The sequence below is a fragment of the Excalfactoria chinensis genome, chromosome 5, assembly GCF_039878825.1.
Source record: "Excalfactoria chinensis isolate bCotChi1 chromosome 5, bCotChi1.hap2, whole genome shotgun sequence".
NCBI lineage: Eukaryota > Metazoa > Chordata > Aves > Galliformes > Phasianidae > Excalfactoria > Excalfactoria chinensis.
In genome coordinates, this window is record NC_092829.1 from 33,363,457 (window position 1) to 33,385,590 (window position 22,134).

Sequence of the window (22,134 nt, forward strand, 5' to 3'; positions counted from 1 at the left end):
CTAGAGTACCTGTGGGAAAATGTTGGCTCTAGTATAGTTATATTCTTTGATAAATGGGTGGGGCATAAAAGACACTGCAAGAATGTTTTCAGGGCTTGCCTAGTAGACTCCACCCAGGTTTCTCCTCGCTTTCAATTACTATAAATCTCACTGATGTTCAGGAGAAGCAGCCACTTACCCCATTAGAAAGTGTGACCCAGAGTTGCATGACTCATACAGAAGACAGATATCATGAAGGAAATGTTTCTCAGAAGCCCTGCGCTTGCCATTGTTCCTTGAATCTTCTTTGCAAATTGACATTTTCTCGCCTCTGAAAGTAACTCCCTTGCATTTATCTTCTCATGATTTTAATTCAGTTAGGTTGCAGAGGAGCCCAGCAGCTCTGCTGTGTTTTCAGTAATGAAATTATTTCTCCCAAGCAAGGAGAGGTTTCAGATGTCAGAGAGAGAGCCAATTAAGATCCAAACAGTGAATTATTTGCATGAGGGCAACAGGAAGGACATACAGCAGGAAGGAAAAAATTGCTGTTTGCTATGATGTAAATATTAATCTCTCCATCTATTTCAATCCTGTATTTCAATTTTCTTCAAAATCTACTGCAGACCTTGAAAGCACTGCTTGTATGTATGCAAGCTGGGAAACTAGATGGAATTTTCTGTATCTCTCAGCACTAAGAAAGAATTAGTAACATTTGGAAGGTGGGGGGGAGGGGGGGGGGGAGGTAGCAGGGTGGAGGGGAGAGGGGAAGGGTAGTGAGGGCAGCTCAAGAGACATCAGTAAGGACAAAGAACAAGCAGCCCATTCTTTGGATGGCAGCTCCTGGGCAGGGACAGATGATTTCCCTGTGAGAAAGGCTAAGCAAAACCATCTTCTGGTTAATAAAATCACCTTGTGTTAAGACAGTGTCACAGATCAGATGGCACGGGGATCTGGTTAATTGTGGGAACTTTTAAGGGACAGCCATAAAGATGCAAGTATTTTATCCTCTTAGTTAACTTGTGCTTCTGTAGAAAGAGATCAGAGTTTTGAGTATCTAAATAGGAAAATGTAGGCTGGCATGACGGTTGTCTTCCTCAAGGCTTTCATGGCCACTGCTTTTACCATTAGCTTTTAGCACTCTGAGGATAATATTGTTCCAATTAAGAGCACAGGTTTGTGGTTCATCAAAGTGTGTTCTACTGGCCAAGGGGTTACTTTTCGATCTGTATATCATTTATACTTTCTAAAAAGACTGGTTGTTAAATGACATGACTGTCTGAAGAGAGCCTTTGTATGTCATATCTCTTGTTTATTACTTTGGAATCCCCAGGCTATCAAAGCTTGGCCTGCCAGTCTCAATGCTTGAGGCCAGTGGTGTGGGGAGGTTCAAACTGCTCAGCCCAGCCCCGTTTGGTTGTTAGGAAGGTACTGACTAGAAATGCAACTATATCAGCCAAAGGGCTGGGAAATGAGGATGCTGGTGCAGCTTCCTCATTCTCTGTCCCACTCCAGGACAAGCTGGAGAGGCTTCCAGAAATGCTCCACCCGCATGAGTGAGGTAAGATCTTTGAAGAGACCATGCACACTTTGAAGATACCACAAGGCACTTTATTCTGATTAATCCCTGCCCCAAAATGACTAAATCCTTCTTCATCGCAGTCCCAGAAATAGGGAAATAGGAACTATTTACTATAGCTCTGTCTCTGTGGAAGATTCCTTTCCCTTTTACGATTTCCAATATCCATCTTCAGTGTGAAAATCAACAGCGTGAGTCCTGGAGTGATGTAGTTGCTCTTCATATTTTTCTGATGTAAGTACACCTAAACATGAATAATTCTTGTTCCCTTCTGTTCACTTGCAGACAATGTTTTGGCTATCAGAAGAGCAAGTAGAAGCCAAAAACGACTAGAGTAGCAGCCTCTGCATGCCAGGGCTACACCATATTTGTAAAAACTACTACCTTCCAAATTTGTTTCTGGTGGCACATAAAGGATCAGCTTCCTAAGACTTAATGGCTCATGTGGACAGGCTGATGCTTAGCCTGTCATGCAGCTCTCATACTGAAAACAGAGGAGACAGAAGCTTTCTTCTAGTGTGTGAAAGTTTGAGATTGTTTGGAGAAGGAGGAGAGATTGTTTGTTTGGAAACAGAGCATTGCCTTAGGACAGCCAGTTGGGATGCTGAAAAAAAGATTAAAAAATCCATGCAGACACACAGACCAAGTCTATATTTCAAGGACTGATTTACATTCCATCAATCTGGCAAACATAACCAGACTTCTTGTACATCTCTAACTATCTGAAACTGTTTTGACCTTTGGGATTCATAATTCACTGCAGGCCTATGGAGACTAAGCATATTTTCTGGCTATGAGTTGCCTTTTTTATTTGTTTTTCCTTTTTGCCTTTGATCCAGATCATTTGTTTCGGGTTAATTTCATTTTTCACTTGCTTGACAACTCCATCCATTGAAGTTCTCTATCTCAGTATGAACAGAGTGTGTCAGTACAAAGCTTCTTTTTACTTCCATCCATCAATGAGCTTTCACACAGACCTGGAGGGAATATTCTCAGGAGTAAAAGCACAGCAAGGTCTCCATGCTTCAATTAGTCATTTGGCCTTTCTGACACAGCTAACAAGTGTGTTAATTATCACTATTTAGAGCAGTGGCTTTGCAGCAGAGATAATTGTCCAGCTGGAACTGAGTGAGTCTCTTTTGAATAGTGCATCAAACAGCTGTTAGATTCTCACAACTGGAACAAATGGAAATATTTGTAATGTTTTTCAACTAATGAAAAACGTTCAGTATTAAATTAACTGAGGGCCCATAAAGTGTCTCCTTTTTCTTACAGAGATATTGTTACAAAGATCTGCATACAAATGGGTAATTTAACTATGGAAACAGGATGCCTGCAGATTATAAATCAAGAGTTATTACTTTTTCCTGTTCTAAGGCAGCTTTGGTTACACATGGTGCTCTCGATGCATTTAGGTGCTTTGGCTCAGCCTCTGCTTTGAAGTCCCTCTTTGAGAAAGGGCTGATTTTGAAAAGCTTATTTCACTGTGCATAAATGTTGCCTTTTGCTCCATGTTTTTCAGAAAGATTTATCCAAAAATGCACAGAAATTGCCAAGAGTATGCTGCTGCTTCTCTACTGTGCCTGTCAGCGTGACATTATTTTATTTAGCATGTTATCCCTTAAACAAGGGTGGGGGGGGAGGGCTATGAAGTTCGTTGGTGAGAGAAGAGTGATCTGAAGCTGGTTTACCCACCATGACACCATTACAACCCAAAGATAGCATTTTCTGCCATCACTGTCCTTTACGCCTTTGACCAGCAGAGCATCAGTACTGTTATCTCTTTTCCCATACTGTGCTTTTCTCAAAGATTCTTGTAACCATAGCCAGTACGGTTTGCTGCCAAGGAGCTTATCTTGCTGGTGAGCCTCCATGGGATAACACAGGATGTTTGTTCATGTGCAGCTCCACTGATTTCAGCGCAAGTACAGGTAGATAAGCCCACATACAGGTATATTAAAATCAGTTTAAAAAAACCAAAAAAACAAAAAACAAAAAAAAACCAAAAAAAGCTGATTGTTTAAAATACTTTTTCTGTTGAAGGTATTATATACTTACCTTAAACAAATGGTCATGCCGCATTGATTCATGCTAACTTTTAAATTTTGCATCTCTTTTTCTCTATCATCTTCCTATCCATTCTACAAACTATTACAGGAAGACAACCAACTCATTTTAGGGGAAAGCATCAGTACCCACGGGAGATTAGTAGTCCTGATGAGCATCTTCTGAACCCCCTGGAAGAGCCTTCCCTCCCAGGTACATGACTTCATACCAAAAACGTGTCTCTTGCCTATAGGACGTGGCTTCCTTTTTATCTCTGTGTGTGATCTGCCTGAGTGTGGTCTGCACAACCTATAGCAACAGAGCAATAAAGTATAATCTTTCCCAAAGTTGTGGAGACCATGTCAGGTCTGCTTGGCTGTGGGGCAGCAGTTTCCTGAGGTCCAAATCACCAGTCTCTTAAGAGCAGGAGGTTTTTAAAGAAAAGTGGAGCCTGTAAGTAAAGAAGCTTTAAGTAAAAGCACGAGCTGCCTGACTGAAATTCAAAGTGCACTAAGGCCAGTGCAGGAAAGAAAGGTATAGATTAGTACAGGAAGCTGGGGATAGATACAGAACTGCTGGGACATAGTGAATAGTGAGGCTGAACCCAATGGATGGAGAATGAGTGTAAAGATGAAGAATCAGAGAGAGAAAAATCCACAGAGGAGAGAAAATGGATGAAAAGCGGGGGGAACCAAAGTCCCTAGGGACCTGCTTACTGAAAACAGCAGAGGGGGGCTGGTCTGGGGGACAGGCATCAACTGCATGGGTGAGAAGAGTGACTAAGGGAGGGTGTGAGGAGAGGAGGCTGGAGGAAGCAGAGTCCAGTAAGTACAAAAGAAATCATATTCCACCCAAGAGCCTTCAGTAAAGTGCAAGATTCCTGTGTCTTGAGGTTGCTTCGCTGCTAACAAAGAGCTGCATGCACAAACCTCCTGAACTCTGTTCACCTGAGATCTGACAATCCATATTGCTGTCAGTTCCTCCAATAGCTTAAATGGCAGAGATTTCTGTAGTGGAGCTACCACTCTGCGTGTTGGCAGGGTGACATCTGTAGAGGATAGTTTTGCTTGTCTTCTCCTTTCAAGAAGATTGGATTCTTTTATTATAAGGCTTGTGATTTTCACTGCTGTTCTAATCATTCAGCCCTTAAACAGTTCTACTTCTGTATCGCTTAACTCTGCCCCTGTATGTGCATTGTATCACATGGTTTTTAAAACAACTTTTATTTCTGTGTGTATGTGTGAGGCAGTCCCAGATATGTGTACAGACTGGGAGAGCTCCTGGAGAGAACCATCATGCAAATTTAAGTGCTTTTTTTCTTTTTTTTAATTATAATCATGAGCATATGATTAATTGACATATTCAGTTGGAAAGATCTGTACATAGCAAACACTGTTGCAGTGTGATCTTTCTCATAATAATCTAACTAAAAAAAAATCATTAATGTTTTGTGAACAACAGTCATTTTGTCATCAAAGAGTCACAAAGAACACATAACGCCAGGAGCAGTTGTTCATTGTGATGATATGTGTCCTGTAGTTAGAGAGTTCTGTGAGTTAACTGCACATGCCTGAGAAGCAAAGGGGAGCTCATATCTACCCTAACTGTGTCTGTTCTGGTCACAGGGGACACCTCTGTTGTTCTCTGGTGGTTCTCAACATGTGGTGCCAGTGGTCCACATGGGCCAACTCAAGCTCAGTGTGACAATGCCTACAGGGGCAGCAACGTGTCAGTGACTGTGGAGAAGGAGGGCAAGCTCAGAGGAGTCCAAGTCTGGAGAGTGCCAGCCACAAACCGATACAGGTACGTATCAGAGCATGTCGGTGAGGCAACCGTTAAACTACTTTCTGCAAATGTAAGCGTAGGACCATCTTAGCTGAGCAGGTGAAGGGATAGAAAAGTAGAAAAGAAATAGGAGAGCTAGCTCTAAGGTTCTGTGTCTGAGCTATTGTTGAAGCATGGGAAGGTGGAGCAGTGACTTACAGGAGATTAGAACAGGAGTGACCGCAGGCATGTAATCAAATATAAGTGCTGCCATCGTTTTGGACCCAGAGCCTTGGTATTTTAGATTTGGCCATACCAGTTCACTCTGTTTGCCTCTGAAATCTGTCTCTAGTGCTCCGATGAAGCTGATTGATCCTCCTGAGCAGCCTCTGCTGTGTATGTCTCAGAAAAAGAACGGCCATGAGATGCTGCAGCAAGAGCCTGCAATGTCTGATTAGGAGTGCAGGCTGGGGAGAACTCACAGATGGAGCTGCTTTGGAGGATGAAAAGTATAAGATTTGTCTCTTTAATTACACCTTTTTCTTCCAGAATTTCTGCCTATGGAGCAGCTGGAGGGAAGGGAGCCAAAAACCACAACGAGAGGTCCCACGGGGTCTTCATCTCGGCCACCTTCCAGCTGGAGAAAGATGAGCTGCTGTACATCTTAGTGGGGCAGCAGGGGGAGGATGCCTGCCCTGGGGTGAGGGTACAAACGGGCAGAGACTTTGCAGATACAATTCACTGAGATTCAGTGGGTGGCTTGGGGTTTTCCTGGACTGGTGATGAAAAGTAGAAATCCCAGGATCCAGCTCTGAAATCCAGTCAGTATGGTAAGAATGAATAAACCAAGTTAGAAAGAATCTCAAAACAAATATGAAGAACTCTGAAAAGAAAATTGACCCCAAAATGTGCAAACAAGTACAAAACCCACAGGAACTTTGCTTTGAGCTCCTGGTGTTTGAATTCATCATTGCCTTTCTTCTGCTTATTTTAAGAAGAAGCTACTAGGCAGGGGTTGTGTATTCCCACTCTTATTTTTCCACAGCCTGGATTTCTTTCTGCCTGAAAGGATTTTGGATTATTTTCTGTAATTTATAGAAGCATCTACAAATCCAAAGCTGTGTTGTAGCTGCACTTTCTTAGGTACTCTCTAAGCTTAGAGACTAATGTCTAAATCCAAAGCCAAATGGTGGGAATCTTCCCACTAACTACAGTGGCCCCTGAATTGCCATGTGTAATGACAATAAAAAAACCGCTTGTGATAAGCAGAAACTGCTAACGTGAGTGATTATACAGATGTCCTCTAATACTAGACCCAGTGATGTGAAAGTCTTTGTCACTTAGGCTCAAAAGTTACCTCATCAGCAAAAATTCTTTGTTCCTAAATCTTCACATCTTTTTAAGAACTGTGATCTGCCAACCCATGCAGACCATTTGTATTTTCACTTGCATGCAAATCAGGGGAGCAGGCAGTTCTATCCATTGTGGATGAGCTCCCCCTCCACATATGTACATCCACATGCATATTATGTATGCCTGATACATATCACAAACGATATTATCATACTGAGATAGATACATCTCCATTAATTTGAGTGTGCCTTTTGTCTCCTTTCAGGCCAATCCTCAGACCCAGAAGATCTGCTTAGGGGAGTCATCTGTCATTGAAGAAGATTACAAAAGAAAAAAGGACCTGAAGGACTGGGCTGGAGGAGGTGGGGGTGGAGGAGGAGCAACCTATATCTTTAGAGTAAGTATTGCCTCTTTCCCTCCAAACTGAGTAGTGTCCTGCAAAGTGGCTATTGTTCACCATCTGTCATGGCATACGAAGCTTAGTTCTTAAATGAAAATGATGAGAAAGGATTGTCTCTCTCCTCCACCTCCCCCCTCTGCCTCTCTTTGTGCTGCTCTGTCTTTTTGTATGTTTTATTGAGTTCTTTGTGTCTTTTCATATTCTCAATCATGTTCATCACTGTTGCTAAGCTAGCTGAACTGCTTCATCAGTTCTTGATACCTCACTCCTGGGAACCACACCTGGGTCTTGTTTTAATACTAGCAGCAGTCCTAACAAAACAAACCAAAACAAAAACAAACCACTGATATTCATTTGAATAGTTACTTTCGTACACAGAAACACATTGTAAAATGATTTTATAATGTAGCTAGGAAACAATCAATACCATTGCCCTGGCACTGGGCCTCTCTTCTTTGGATTGCTTTCTTGCTTTTTGATGAGTTTGTTGCGAGTTCACGTGTTGAAGGGATGTGAAGTTTTTCTGATGTTTGATGGGGGGTTTTCCAGCAGAAGGATGGGATTTTCGAACCTTTGCTCATCGCAGCAGGAGGAGGAGGAAAGGCCTATCTGAAGGCTCAGGACAACTCCCCGGACAACGTACCCCTGGAGCAATTTGAGAACACCACTGCAGTACCAGGAGTCAGTGGAAGAACTGGGGCAGCAGGTGAGATGCTAAAACTACACAAACGGCTGAATGCACAAGCTGTCCTGTCAGTGAGGGGATTCTTGATCTTTTGGAATTCTATGGTAGTAGTGGTTAGAAATATGCTTCTGTTTTATAAAGGATGACTTTTCACATGGTCCATCACTAGAGAAAAAGAGAATGCACGGGACAGATGATGAGTGGCTGTTCCATAGGAGTGCCGTTCTCTGAAAAGACACTGAGTGAAAATGATATTTGAGATTTGGAGCATGCTCCTCTAAACTGTAACAGTGGCTTTAGAAGAGAAGACTTTTTCCCTATTACTTCCCTGAAACTCTAACAAAAAGTGTACTTCTGGAAGTATCCTAGAAATGGAAGCTTACTTAGAGTCTTATAACAAGTGTGTGCCAGCGGCTCTCCAGATCCTGCAGTGTAATATCCTTATAGAAGGGGCCACTCTAGTGAGATAAAGAAATCCAGTTTAGTTTTTATTTCCTCAACGAATTCAGCATCTAACAGGGCTGAAAGCCCTAAGCAGTTATCCTAAAGGGGACTGGTGGGCTCCTTATTTCCTCTGTGCCACTACAAATCAGTGCTGAATTATTGGCTATGCAGCAGGTACTACAGGTCATGCAGTAGATTTCCACTTTGTTGTTAACTGTAGCAACTAGAAGCTTGTCTGTATATTCTCTTACCCTTTAACAAAGAGTTAATTTGAACGCAGGCACTTATTAAGAAATTAATTCAGTTTTCTTTAATTGTGCTTCATTCACCTGCTCTCATTTTGTTGTGATTGTGAAGGTGGAGGTGGTGGCTGGCAAGATGTGACTCTGCTTCCTCAAGCTGGGAAGTCCCTCTTGGAAGGTGGAGAAGGGGGTCAAGCTTGTCATCAGGCATTAGCCAAGCTCCAGTGGGCTACATCTGGTGGTTTTGGCGGTGGAGGAGGAGCTTGTACTTCTGGTGGAGGAGGTGGAGGTTACAGAGGTAGGTCTACTGAAGAAATAGTTGTACTGTCTCATTTTGTGCAATTCAGAGCTCATGCAACTATGAACTAGAGCTCAGTGCAGAAGTACACTGCTGCAGAAAGTGATTTACAGACACTTCAACATGAATGGCATGAGCACCCCCCTCCATCTCTATTTAATTGGGAAAATCAAGGTTATGGAAGCTTTTCTAAGTTAGTATTTTTCAGATGTGCTGAATAATCCCTTTATTTGTCCTCAAATTGCCCAAGGAACTGTTCGGTTTATTTTTTCTGTTTAAAGCAAATGTATTTTTACTGAGGTGAACTGAGAAACTTACACTTGAATAAGCCGCTTTACTAGCCTTGGTACTGGTTGGGATGAGTGAGCCTCATTCATTAAGGATGTTATACACAGTAGTATCACTGAAAGACTGGAGAGTGACTGCAGGTGTTGAGAGCCAGGAACAAAATGTGGTACTTCAGAGGCATCACACTTTTGCAGCACGCAGTTCTGACAACTGGCCATGCTCTTCTTTCTCCAGGGGGGCACGCCTCTAACAATGATGATATCACAGCTGGTGGCCAGTATGGCATCTCGTTTGTGAATCCCATTGGAGAGATCTTCTTGCATCCCCTTGCAGGTACAATACACTTTTTCTTCTTCCTCTTCATTCTCCTCTTCCTTCTCTCTCTTTCTTTTTTCCTGCTGCCTCTCCTCTTGCCTTTTCTTTTTATAGCTTTCATTCAGGCCAGTTCCTCAGCTGGGATTACTGCTTTAAAATCATCTGTAATGCTCTGGGACCTTCTTCCTCTCAAACAGTTAAGCCAGGAGAGGCATCAGTCATCCAGTTTAACTGCACATCCTCAGTTCACTTCAGGACTTCTCTGTTTGCTTAGAACTCAATTCCCTCTTCCCTTTTGGACCATGCAGAGAAAGCAGTTGGACCTGCCTACTCTTTTTACTCTCCTTTTTTATTTATTTATTTTTTTTTTCCCCCTCTTACTGGGAGAAGTTGGGAAAAGTTAAACTAAACTAAACCTGCTTGTTCTGTCTGATTCCTCATTCAGCCGTGGAGAATGATGGTGAGGTGGAGGTTCAGATCTATCTTAACTGTAGCCACTGCCACTCAGACAACTGTAAGAGAGACCCTGACACCAATCTGCCAGTCTGCCAATGTGAGATGGGGGCTGTGCTAGCCAATGACAATGTCACCTGCACTGGTAAGACATGGTTTTATTCTAACTGGATAATGAATATATCCTTTGTAGTGTCTTTTTCCCCAGCTTTTGTATTTATAGACAATTAATCAGTACTGAAAATTCCTGATGTCATTGTATGCTAAGATGCATGTCTGCCACCGTATCCAAAATCCAGGTTTGGATTAGGTGGGAGATAAATTAAATGTGAAGGGACACTGTAAATTTATTGAATGGATACAGTGTATCACATAGTTAGGCATAAATACCTTACCTGTATAATGTACCACCTAATTTAAGCCACAAATTACTTCCTTCCACAGAATTCCTACTGTGTCTGTTCAGCTGATGCCTACTATTCACTATTTACTGACCTGGTTTCTTAGAATCCCAAAGCATCAAGAATGTAGACAGTTTCAATTTGTTAGCAGTAATGCTACCCATTAAGAAAATACTGAGTAATGCATAAGCAATCTGTTTTTAATTGTTAGATTTCTGTCTTAACAATGTTTTTAAAATGATTTTGATTGTTGTTTTTTTCCAAATTCCAAGGCTGTAAAGGGATTTTCTGTATTTTCTATAGGATGGCTTAGCCATGATCTTTGTATTGCTTTCTAAAACAACAACCGTGACAGGGGTTCTTTCTCGCAGTTTGGCTTGTTTCCTGATTAATGCACCTCTGTTGTTCATTTTCCAGTGCCACAGGGTCATATCCCAGAGGGACATCTGCCTCTCCCTCTCCTCCTAGCTGTGGTGGCTGTGATTGTGATGCTCGGGATGATCCTCACTGGTGGCAGCCTATCTATCAGTAAGAAACACTCTGACTTGTCTCCTTCTCAGTTAGATTAGACAAAAAAGAGACCATCCAACCACATTCAGCTACTTTTACTACTTGGAGCCAGAGTGTTTTGGTCTCCCAAGTGGATCAGAGAGGCAACAGGGAGAAAGAAATGATAGAAAACATCACCATCCCACAGATAAGCACAAGCATAATTCCCCAAAGCCAATGTTTGCTAAGCCCTTGTGTTTCCTGCAGAAAAAACCTTGGACAACCCTGTAGGCTGACACTTCTTTTGCAGCCATTGCTATATGAAGTCACTGTCTGTGTAATTGAACACATAATTCCTTCAGAGAGACAGTGTGCCTTTTTGCTGCCTCAATGCCAGCAAGGTGTCTTGTGAGACAGTTTTTCCTCTGCCAATTTATAAAGAAGCAGAGGCAACTTAAGTTTCTTCCAGGGGACCAGGAATCTGTAGGGACAAAAACGTTTGCATATTCAGCATTAAATCACTACAGAAGAGAGATGCAGGAAAGCTAGAGACACTTCTTGTGCATTTGTAATTCCCATCTTGGATTCTTCTTTCTGTTCTGTATGCCCAGTATTTTGTTTTCTTTCTTACACTGTTCGTGCATATTTATTTTCCCCATGCCCAGTTTATCACCTTAAGAAGCAGCAACTGGAAGGAGCCAGAGCACAACTGCAGAGCCCAGAGTATAAACTGAGTAAAATCCGCACATCAGCCATCATGACAGATTACAACCCCAACTACTGCTTCGCTGGGAAGGCCGCCACTCTGAGTGAGCTGAAGGAGATCCCACGGAAGAACATCTCTCTGCTTCGGTAAGGCTTGGCACAGGAGGGGAAAAGCAGCCTGAAGCAAAGGCAGAGGTGAGGCTTACATGCTAGTTTTATTCAGCAAGCATCCAGGACAGGAAGCTGAGGGCTCCCTGTCTGACTGACTGGAAAGCACCAATTACAGTCAAGGAAAACTATGACACTTTCTGCATTTTCTAAAATACTTGGATGCCATAAAGCTCTTAAGAGCAGGTATAAGTTCATAAGCCTTGTATCCCATGTTCTCATGCTGGAGTAGAGGTTATTTCACCTCTGTTCTTGTGTAATGTCCTGGGTTATACTTGCTACCTGGCAGTAACTCCCTTCCAAATCTATAGCAGTATTTCTTTTTCTTTTTTTTTTTCCATTTCCTGACACAAGGAAATACACACTAAATTGCTCTTCCACTCCATATAGTCCAGATGATCCTGACTGAACCTATAAGGAAAATAAAACTTTATCATCTTTGTGTTGTGTTACACCATCTCCTGAAGGGATCATCTTGCAGCTGCCTTTATATGCATCATTTGTTTATTCCTCCCCCCACTCCCCAGTACTTTCTTGCCTCGCAACAGTCACGCGTTCAGACAGTGCCATAGGACTTTGCAGGCTGTTTGGATTCATGAATGGTTTGAGTTGGAAGGGATACATTCAGAACCATTAATGATCCAACCTCCCTAGTTCAGTGATGGCATTAGAAGATACTGAAAAGTTATTTTCAGAGGCTTTGAGATGAAAGCAAAACTCTGCTATCAGTTCACCTTTTACAACAGGTTTTCTGCCTGTACTTGGGCTGAACAATAAGAAACACTTAGCCAGTGCTTGGTTCAGAGACACAGTAACAGCTGCCCTCTTTCTCTTTCTCCCAGGGCATTAGGACATGGTGCGTTTGGTGAGGTTTATGAAGGAACAGTGGTAGGCATTGCAGGGGATCCCAATCCTCTCCAAGTGGCTATTAAGGTCAGTACCCACAGTTGTTTTCTTCATATACAACAATAATAAGAGTCCTATTATCTTACTGCCATTCCAGCAGATTGATACAAATCACGTGCATAATGACAGAGGTGTGTATATGATGCATGTTTCCTCATGCTGCTGCATCTGGGAGTTATAAACTTTGATTTTTAAGCTATGTGGCACCAGCAGAGGGTTGAAAGTAAAGTATCATCTGCCTTGTTTGCTGCATGCCCATGAGTTGTGATCTAACCTAGGATAAGAATCTGAGAGTCTCTTTTGTAGCTTCCACCCATTGCACAGGAAGGAGAGAAGCATAAGGGAGTTTATATGAGCTAGTCACGTAGAGACTGCTTAATACTACATTTGAAAATGCAATAACTAATAAGCAATCAGCATAAATAACTATAGCATCATTGGAATCAGCACACAATCATCAGTTCACCCCAGCACAGAATCTGGTCTGCCCTCAGAAATGGGATTCCTTTTGAGGTGATCACTGAGAGCCCTTGACAGGTCCACCAGACCAACAGAACTGCTGTCCTGTGCTTTTCTGCCACTATGATGTATTGATCTGAGTAGCTGGGAAAAGAGAAAGTCAACTAACAACAATCAGAACATTTTGGACTGGAAAGAGATTTCTTAATCCTGTCCATAAAAAACAGAAAATCCTGGCTAATATTAGTATGAAGTATTTATATGACAGGAAACAGCAAATATTTAGAGTAATGCTTTCTATTTTTACTTCTACATTTCAGTTTTAAGTACTCATAAGTTTTTCATGTGACTTTACTATATTTCACAGTGCTGTGTGGCATTAAATACGCTGCTGTGAGCTTATGTTGTAATATCATAATTTTCCATGTCATTAATGACAAGAGAGAGCAGGCAAATTTTTGGTAAAATTACTGCTGTTGCCTCAGGAGTTGTCAGTTACTCAGCCCTGAAGTAGAAGATGCTCATTGCCTCCTTCTGTTCTTTTACAAGCTTGTGACTCACAGGATTAAGTCTACTCCTAGGGGTTCAGCTCAAAACATAGATTTCACTAATAGAAATTAGTCCTGTTGTCTTTTGTTGTTATTTGCTCTGTCTTTCAAAATTCTCCTTAAAAAATCATGTTTCATAGGAAGCACAATAGCACAGAAGCAGATCAGTGTGTTGTGGTTTTTCAGTATGAAGACTTTGCACTGTCCTGTGTGAAGCAGTTGCTTATTTCAGATAGCAAAATGTCTCCTGTGTCCCGCACTGCCAATGACCAGAACTGGGTTTCCATGCCAGCCCTCACACACTGAGCAACGACCACCACCCATTTCTGTGTGCACTTTGAAACTGCAGCAAGAGCTACACCCAGCCATGGCTAACTCATCCATAATCCTCCAGCTGGCACAGGAGCAGGCACTGCAGCTCCTGCTGCCTGCGCTTTCAGTTCACATTCAGCAGTGTGATGATGGCAGTTAGATGCTGCCCAGATCTGCTGGCAGAAGAGAAAGCTGTAAGGCTGTATCATGTAATAAATAGTATGAATCAAGTGGCTGTATGTGCTACATGACATGGAAGCAGGTGCTGCAGTGTGGACTTAATAGCAAAGGAAGAATAATTTCACACCTGTTGCTTTTATACTACATCTCCATTTCCCCAGTAGATGCATTTCTTAATGTGAATCTGAAATAATGCTGCTCTAGAACACTGCACATAGTTAAATGTACACAAAACAGAGCCTCCAAGTAGATCACCAAATTCCTGTTCCTCTGACTGCTGAGTAGGACGCAGGCAGTTCAACTGACTGGCACTGAAGAGATGAGACCCTCCTGGTAGCATCCTGAAGTCACTCACATTCCCGTTACGTGCTTCTTTTCTTTCTTTATTCTTTGGTGCACTCCTAAACGTTCTCAATTTTCTGGTGGGACGGCCCTCGCTTTCTTAAACTCTCAACAGACACTGCCAGAAGTCTGCTCCGAGCAAGATGAGATGGATTTCCTGATGGAAGCACTGATAATCAGGTATAGCTCAAGGGTTTAAGACTGGTGGTGAGTGGGGGGAAAGGAGTAATGCAGGTATGAGAAATATTAGCTCTGTTGCTTGGATCTGGGGAAAAAAATAATATGCAGTCTCTTTTTTCACCACGTAGTGTTTTGGTTGTGTACGAGTTTCTGGTTTTGGCTACTTGTGTTTATCCTGAACACTGCATCTGCGGGGCTTTTTTTGTTGCACATCTGAACACAAATTTCTCCTGATTGATTCTGCTGGTCATGTTCAGGCACAGCATTTTTGTACAAGCTTGTTCTGCATTTGAAATTGCTTCCTTTTCAAAGAAACATTGCTTTTTTTTCACCAAGTATTCATGTATCAAGTAATCACACATTGAAGTTCTTGCAAAAATAAATTATCAGTGGTGAAATGGAAGCAGACTGTGCAACAGGAAAGCTAAATATTAGAGCCACTTGTGCACAGAATCAGAAGTTCAGCCTTTGCAAGATGACTACCAGGGATGGTACAACACAGGCTGTGTGCCGGGGAGGTGAGTTTTTGGTCTTGGGTGCTTGGGCTGAAACAGTATTATCTCTTGCAAATAGAAGTAAGGCTTTCTAGAAGAGTGGTTTGGGCAGCTGAAGGAGGTAAGAAAAGCATTTCAAATTGAGGCTTTTTCAGGCGATACGCTATTATGTGCAGTCTTTTTGCTTTTCTTATCTGTAGAACTATTTGCCGTAAGTGCTTTCTCTGGGAAAAAATCCTTGTGTTTGCCTTCTCCCCCCACCCCCCCCAAAAAAAATAGAATAGCTGAGTGAGATACTTCAAAGCTTCTGTGTGGATAAGGGAGCGAACACGGCTCTGCGCTGTGCCAGTAGCTTGCACAGATGGAATTTATCTTTTACAGTTTTGGGCAAGTTCCTCCACCTCTCACTACCTGGCCCAGTTTATGCCTAGATGCTCCTTTTCTGCTGCTGAAGCACGATTCAAGCATAAATTTCATGGCGTATTACTGCTTCATAAAGTCTGCAAGAAGTCTGAGTGGCAGATGAACCGAGGGTAACACTGATAGGGTTTTTAAAGGGCAATTTCAGCCAATTATAGAATGCTTTGATTCACTTGGTAGCACATGATCTTCCCGAACCTCCTTCACATTATTAGTTCCTGTATTTTCCAGGTCATTGCTGTCCAAAGAAAGACCCTGCTTTCTGAAACTGAGTCTTGCTTCCTGACTGCCTTTTTTTCTGCTGTAGTGGGTATTAAATGGGCCTCCCTTTTGCACACTAGATACTGAACTGAGTCCACCAGACTGGACAGCAGTATATCTGAAATAATCAACGCTGAAATAAAATCACCACAGAACAAGGTTTTGTTTTACACATGCCAATACTGCTTGGATGTTTGGGGAACCCTGATCCTGGGAGTCTTCATAACTAGAAAGGCATTTGGATGTGTGTGAAGTTAGTTTTTGTTCAGTAACTTGTTTTGACTCCGGTCATCAAAGCTCAAGGCAGAGTGAATGTGGCAGATGTCGGCCAAGTACTAACATTGTGTCTCTTTGTGTTGCTGTGACCTTGTCTTTCAGTAAGTTCAATCATCAAAACATTGTGCAGTGCATTGGTGTTAGCCTGCAGACGCTGCCTCGCTTCATTCTGCTTGAGCTCATGGCTGGAGGAGATATGAAGAGTTTTCTTCGACAGAATCGACCCAGAGTGGTGAGAAACCTTCCCTGCTAGGCTTGGGGTTGGTTTTAGCATGAATGAGGTTGACTGGGGCCTTATGCACTCCTACATGACTTGGTGCAGTTGCACAGCTTCTCCTCTCAACACACATACTGTAGTTTTACATGTGTATAATCCTATGCCAATACTAAGGTGTTCTTAGAAGATCTAGCTTAATTCCTTCTTCACAGAGTAGTAAATACACTAATTAGGGGCACTTAGAGTGTATAACAGCACCCACGCAGAGGAGTCTGTAATTTTGATTGTGCCATTTTGAATGAAAGTGCTACAAATTCTGCAAGTAGAGAAATTCTGTGGGAAACAGAGAATAAAAATATAATCTTTGTGAATCAAGTTAGTTGTAACGTGAGGAACAGTCATTTTGAAAATATCACGTGAAAGCAAACCTGCCACGATGTTAGCTGGAATGTCAGTAGATAGCAAATACGAGAGCTCAGTTCTCCTTAGTGTACTCAAAGAAATGTCCCTGCTCACCTTGCTGAAAACAAACTGGCCCCATCTTCTGTGGCTGCAGGGAAACGCCTGCCCATCACAGACAGAGGGATCCCAGTGAAAGAGATAAGGTCTCCAAGTCTGTGATTCTCTGTCATCTTCTTCATTCCCTCTTCATTTCTTCACCAGAAATGCCTGTTTTATAACCACAATAATTCTCCCTGGTAGGTGTCCAAGAGCTTAGTACAATAACTTGCCTAGCCAATAAAAACAGAGCTGAATGGCTGCAGTGTACGCTGTGTGGTTTGAATGGGAGAAATCACAGAGATAACAGCATCCAGGAACAAAAGCAGATTGAAAAGAACAATTTATTTGATATCTCTTGAGCTTTTGATGAGCAATGTAGTAATTTCTCCCCACCCTTCCCAAGAGCAATACTGAAGTTCTTGGAGAAACACCAAGGAGATTTCCCTACAGAGAAATGAATGACTGCATGAAAATAAGCAGGGCTCCTGGGGAGAGATTTCCTTATTGTTCTTAGGGAAATGCAGGCTGTGATGTGCGAGTGCTGGTCCCAGAGCCCTGCGATACAGCGTCCCTCTTCTGCACGCTGCCCTCCCACAAGAACAGATGAGTTGATGAATGCTGAGCACTGGTGCAGAGAGGCACACTCATGCATCCTTTCTCTCTAAATTAATTTGCTAATCTCTTTTGTTAACATATCGACTCCATAAAAGCAAGGTTTGGATGGTTTGGTTTTTTGTTTTTGCTGTTCTTTGTTTTGGCTTGACCTCCCATTTCACCACTATGTCCAATACTGATAGGGAGCAGTTTTCTCCCACCCTTTTTCTAGGCTATTCAGGTCAGGACATAACTCCGTAGGCAGCCTACACTCACACAGTGTGCTCAGGAGTACTAAAATCTCCAGGGGAAAAAAAAAGAAAAGAAAATAGCTTAAATAAAAGTTATCTCCTTTTCTCACTTTTTCTTTTGAGCTGCTTGTGTCCCTCTCTGCTCCTGACTGTTAAACCTTTCCCCCACCTGGTGCATGCCTCACCCTTTCCCTTCTGCTGCTAATTACCCTCTGCCTCTTCTAGTCCGTTGTTCTACCCTCAGCACTTTCTGTGCATCCTTTTCCAGAATCAGCCATCCACACTGACAATGCAGGACCTGCTGAACATAGCGAGGGATATCGCCTGTGGCTGTAAATATCTGGAGGAGAATCATTTCATACACAGGTGAGGAGAAACTGTCCCTTATGGCGTGTGTTTCCTTGGAAGAGTGCTAAGCTCACCGGACTCTATTTGCAGTGCATTAAACAGAGCTACCTCCAGAGGGCAGCCAGAGATTTCCTCTACCGACACAGGTGGGTGGTCAGGTGTCCAGGCCAATCCCTCTGCTCATTGGCAGGAGGTGGGCTCTGTTGAAGAGAAAGGAATCTTCCTGTTTGCAGTGAATGGTTTCAAGCGCTTTCAATCTGCAGGTGATTACAATGTTGACAGACACACTTGAAGTTAGCCCTGTAGTCCACTAGATGGTAGTGTTACGCTGTGTTAGCTTGTAAACAGTCCGCGCTCTTTTCCGATCCCCCTGTCCCATCGCACAGGACAGCCCGTATTTCAGCCACTGTCTCCAGTAGGGTAGAGCAGGATTAATGGGAAGCAAAATACCAGAACTCAGGGCTTTCTCCCGAGTAGCTGACCTGCTGCGTGATCCAGAGAACATCGTTTGTCTGCTCAATCCTCTTTCTTCTCCTTTGTTCAGCAAGAAAATGTTGGTAGGCTTCAAATGTGAATGAAATACTGTAGAAGGAGGTACAGGTTATTACAGGGAGCCTTTGAGATTTCCAGTTGAATGCTGGACTCCTTTATTTCTGGTTAAGAATTGTTTCTGCTCATAAAGTTCCCAGGCATAGCATGAACTGAATTCATTCCTAAGTATGAACTCCACGCTGAGTTCAGTGGGTGTCTGTAAAGAAAGGGAGAGTGCTTTGCTCCAGGGGGTGACAAAGGCTCCAAGCCTGTGTGCAGCATGAAGTTATGCAAGTTGTCAGCCAATTTACCCCCACCCCAACAAACACACATACTTAAATGTGATGTTGTACTGGGCAGGAAAGCAGAGCTAGGCAAGGGTGTACAAACTGGGGAGACTGAGGGAAACAAGTGGCAAAAAGCCATGAGATTGAGATAGGGGACGTGTTATGGCTTCATGATTAGAGCATCTGTGACAGCAGCATGTAAAATCTTTTGCCATGTCAGTCAGGGGCTTGGGATGTGACCTCAAGTGAAGTCTATTTCTCTCCACGTGATTACAAACCCCTCAGAACTGGCCACGCAGTCACCCCTATTTTGTCACAATATAAAGCTGCATCCAGCAAATGGCTGCTCCCATATGTAGCTTTCCAGTGTTCTGTTCCCTTCACAGTGAAGAAGTTTTCTCTCATGTGCTTTCTTTTAAAGAGATATAGCTGCAAGAAATTGCCTTTTGACCTGCACTGGAGCAGGTCGAGTAGCCAAAATCGGTGACTTTGGGATGGCCAGAGATATCTACAGGTAAGTGAAAGGCCATTTCAGTCCTATGAATTACTCAGTAATCTGTACCCATTTAAATGGTTTGAACAGCCTCATCTAATTTGAGGCAGCTGAACTATTTATTACAGTTCTGAATCTGATTTCCAGTTAACTAACTGGGGTAAACGGACTGTAAATTAACATATCTATGCCTAGTAGCAGATACACTTAAACTGTGTCATTCTGGACGGGGCCCTAGAGAGCACTGCAACACATATGGATGCTAAACCAAACTCAGGTAAATTTATTAGCTAGCTGACCACAAATAATCTCAAATGTAAAAAATATTTGTAATTGTAAATGTATGAGGTCAAGATGACTTTCCGTATCAGTGCCTCATGCACAGCTTAGCACATTTGATCTCTTTAGCTATGCACCTGCAACATCGCCATTTTCTATCTCAGTTGCAAACGTGGTATAAGATACTGCTCAGATGGTACAATTCATGTCAATGATTTTCTCTTGTTCGGCCCCCAGTACTGCATGCACTGTCTCCAGTTCCTGTTGCGGTGGTGACTGGATCTTTTATACATCTTGGCCCTTTGCGGCTGTGTGACATTCTACATATATTTAATCTTTTCCAGAGCAAGTTACTATCGCAAGGGAGGAAGAGCCATGCTTCCTGTCAAGTGGATGCCACCAGAAGCTTTTCTAGAAGGCATCTTTACCTCCAAAACGGATACCTGGTAATAAATGTCTATTAATAACCTCTGCTACTCACTAATAAACCACATTTACTGCTCAAGGAAAAAAAGTCTACTCAGCAGGAAGCGCTAAAGGTATCAAACTTCCCTGTCCAAAGTGTGAGTAAGAAACTGAGTGAAAACTTAAAAATGTAGTGCAAATGGAGGGGAGGGCATAACAAATAGCCATAGGTAAATGCCGAGGATCATATAAGGGTAATCAAGAAATGTAGAGAGAAGACCATTTAGAATCCTAAATCTCGGTCAAAAATGCAGACCCTTCAGCTCTTAGTATCTGCCACAGTACTTACTGGTGACAAGGCCTGCTCACGTACTTTGTAAATGACTGTCTCTGTACCACACAGGATTACTCTTCTATCCTTTTTTTCCTTTCTTTTGTATATAAAATGACAGCAGATTGAAGCAGAAGTCCTTCCTTGTTGCTGAGGAAACAATAATTATATACTGATTCTTCATGTAGCCTGATTTTTCCTTAAAATAAGCACCCCTTCAACAATGACACATTCATGCAAAGGTGCTGGGGAATGGAAGCTCTCTAGTTGCTTAAGAACTCCTCTCTTCCTATGCAGTACTCTTCAATAAGCAAACTGAAATATTACCTTAGATGTCACACTGACCCAGTTTCCTGAAGTTGTTAAAGCCAGAAGACGAGGGATTGTGTATCAGAGCATAACTGTAAGCAGCCAGTAGTAAATATTTTGAAGGAAAGTGCTACAGTTCCTGTAACAGGCTATTGTACATAATGTGTATGTACTGGAAATCTCATCCACCTTTGACTTGTAAAATTCTGCCCCTACGGAAGCCTTTGCAGATCCCTCTTGATTTCCCTGGGTCTATGTTGTAATTAGTTTGTGGTGTCACTGCTTAACTGACCTGTAGGTGTAAAGAGAAAAGATCAACCACATAGTGACTAAGGCAACAAAGTTTACTTTTTCACTTTCCCTGAAGGTCTCTTACATTCACACAATCACCAAGGCTGGAAAAGACGTACAAGATCATCCAGTCCAACCGTCTGCCTATCACCAACAGCTTCCACTAGAGCATGTCCCTCAACACAACTAAATGTTCCTTGAACATCCCCAGGGTCAGTGACTCCACCACCTCCCTGGGCAGCCCATTCCACTGCCTGACCACTCCTTCAGAGAAGTAATATTTCCTAACGTCCAGTCTGAACCTCTACTGGTACAGCTTGAAGCCATTCCCTCTAGTCCTGTTACCAGTTACATGAGAGAACAGGCTGACCCCCAGCTCACTACACCCTCCCTTCAGGTAGTTATGGAGAGCAATAAGGTCCCCCCCGAGCCTCCTCTTCTCCAGACTGAACAATCCCAGCTCCCTCAGCTGTTCCTCATAAAGTCTGCTCCAGACCCCTCACCAGCTTTGTTGCCCTTCTTTGAACATGCTCATTCCTGAGCATCCTTTTGCCAAACACTGACTCAAACATCTCAAGTCTGTCAAAGATAGGGATCTCCAAGTCAAACGTAACAGTTCTTGTTTTCAGTTAAGACCATGCATAGCAAAGGGTGCTTTGGCATTTTCTGTTCTAGAAATAACAAATGCAGCATAAAGAACAACTTCAGTTATTCAAATATTTTGAAGCATCTGCAAAGCTACTTTGGGAGCTTGAACAAGGATTTTCATTGATTGTTTTGTTGCTGTTGTTTTCTAAATCAAAGTTGGCTCACAGCCATGCTAATTGCACACTTCTGTAGTTGGTTCGAAAGGTTGCTGCTGTTTTTTCACCTACCCAACTTTGTTCCAGGTTTGCAGAGCACAAATGAAACCTAATCAGCATTGTCATCTGGTTTCTGACACAGGTCCTTCGGTGTTCTTCTCTGGGAGATCTTCTCTCTAGGCTACATGCCTTATCCCTGCAAAACTAATCAGGAAGTGCTGGAATTTGTCACCAGTGGAGGAAGAATGGACCCACCAAAGAACTGCCCAGGGCCTGTGTAAGTATTTCCTCACACTCTCAAGCTGCGGTTATCAGAAGGGTTGGGCAAAAGCATCTAGACACCTTCCATTGGAGAATGGTGATTGTTCCAAATACTATCCCAGTATTATTGAACATCTCTTGAGCCACTGCTTCTCACACATAAGTTAGACCACTGCAGGATTTGCTTTCTGTTGGGATCCAAGGATGCAGAAACAACGTCTACATTTGTTCCACCCCTTTGAGCCATTT

At 42.6% G+C, this 22,134-nt stretch overlaps 1 protein-coding gene across 1 annotated transcript in view; it reads left to right on the plus strand.

Annotated features, from left to right (window-relative positions):
* Window positions 1-22,134, plus strand: part of LTK (leukocyte receptor tyrosine kinase) — a 78,848-nt gene that overhangs the window by 52,818 nt on the left and 3,896 nt on the right. Inside the window, exons 11-27 of the mRNA XM_072337764.1 lie at window positions 3,713-3,814; window positions 5,227-5,404; window positions 5,915-6,065; window positions 6,984-7,115; window positions 7,668-7,824; window positions 8,605-8,787; window positions 9,310-9,408; window positions 9,836-9,988; window positions 10,662-10,772; window positions 11,399-11,585; window positions 12,449-12,539; window positions 14,469-14,533; window positions 16,087-16,216; window positions 17,816-17,913; window positions 19,135-19,227; window positions 19,830-19,931; window positions 21,767-21,901. Coding sequence (XP_072193865.1) covers window positions 3,713-3,814; window positions 5,227-5,404; window positions 5,915-6,065; window positions 6,984-7,115; window positions 7,668-7,824; window positions 8,605-8,787; window positions 9,310-9,408; window positions 9,836-9,988; window positions 10,662-10,772; window positions 11,399-11,585; window positions 12,449-12,539; window positions 14,469-14,533; window positions 16,087-16,216; window positions 17,816-17,913; window positions 19,135-19,227; window positions 19,830-19,931; window positions 21,767-21,901 — 2,167 coding nt within the window. The remainder of the gene's footprint in view (window positions 1-3,712; window positions 3,815-5,226; window positions 5,405-5,914; window positions 6,066-6,983; window positions 7,116-7,667; window positions 7,825-8,604; window positions 8,788-9,309; window positions 9,409-9,835; window positions 9,989-10,661; window positions 10,773-11,398; window positions 11,586-12,448; window positions 12,540-14,468; window positions 14,534-16,086; window positions 16,217-17,815; window positions 17,914-19,134; window positions 19,228-19,829; window positions 19,932-21,766; window positions 21,902-22,134) is intronic.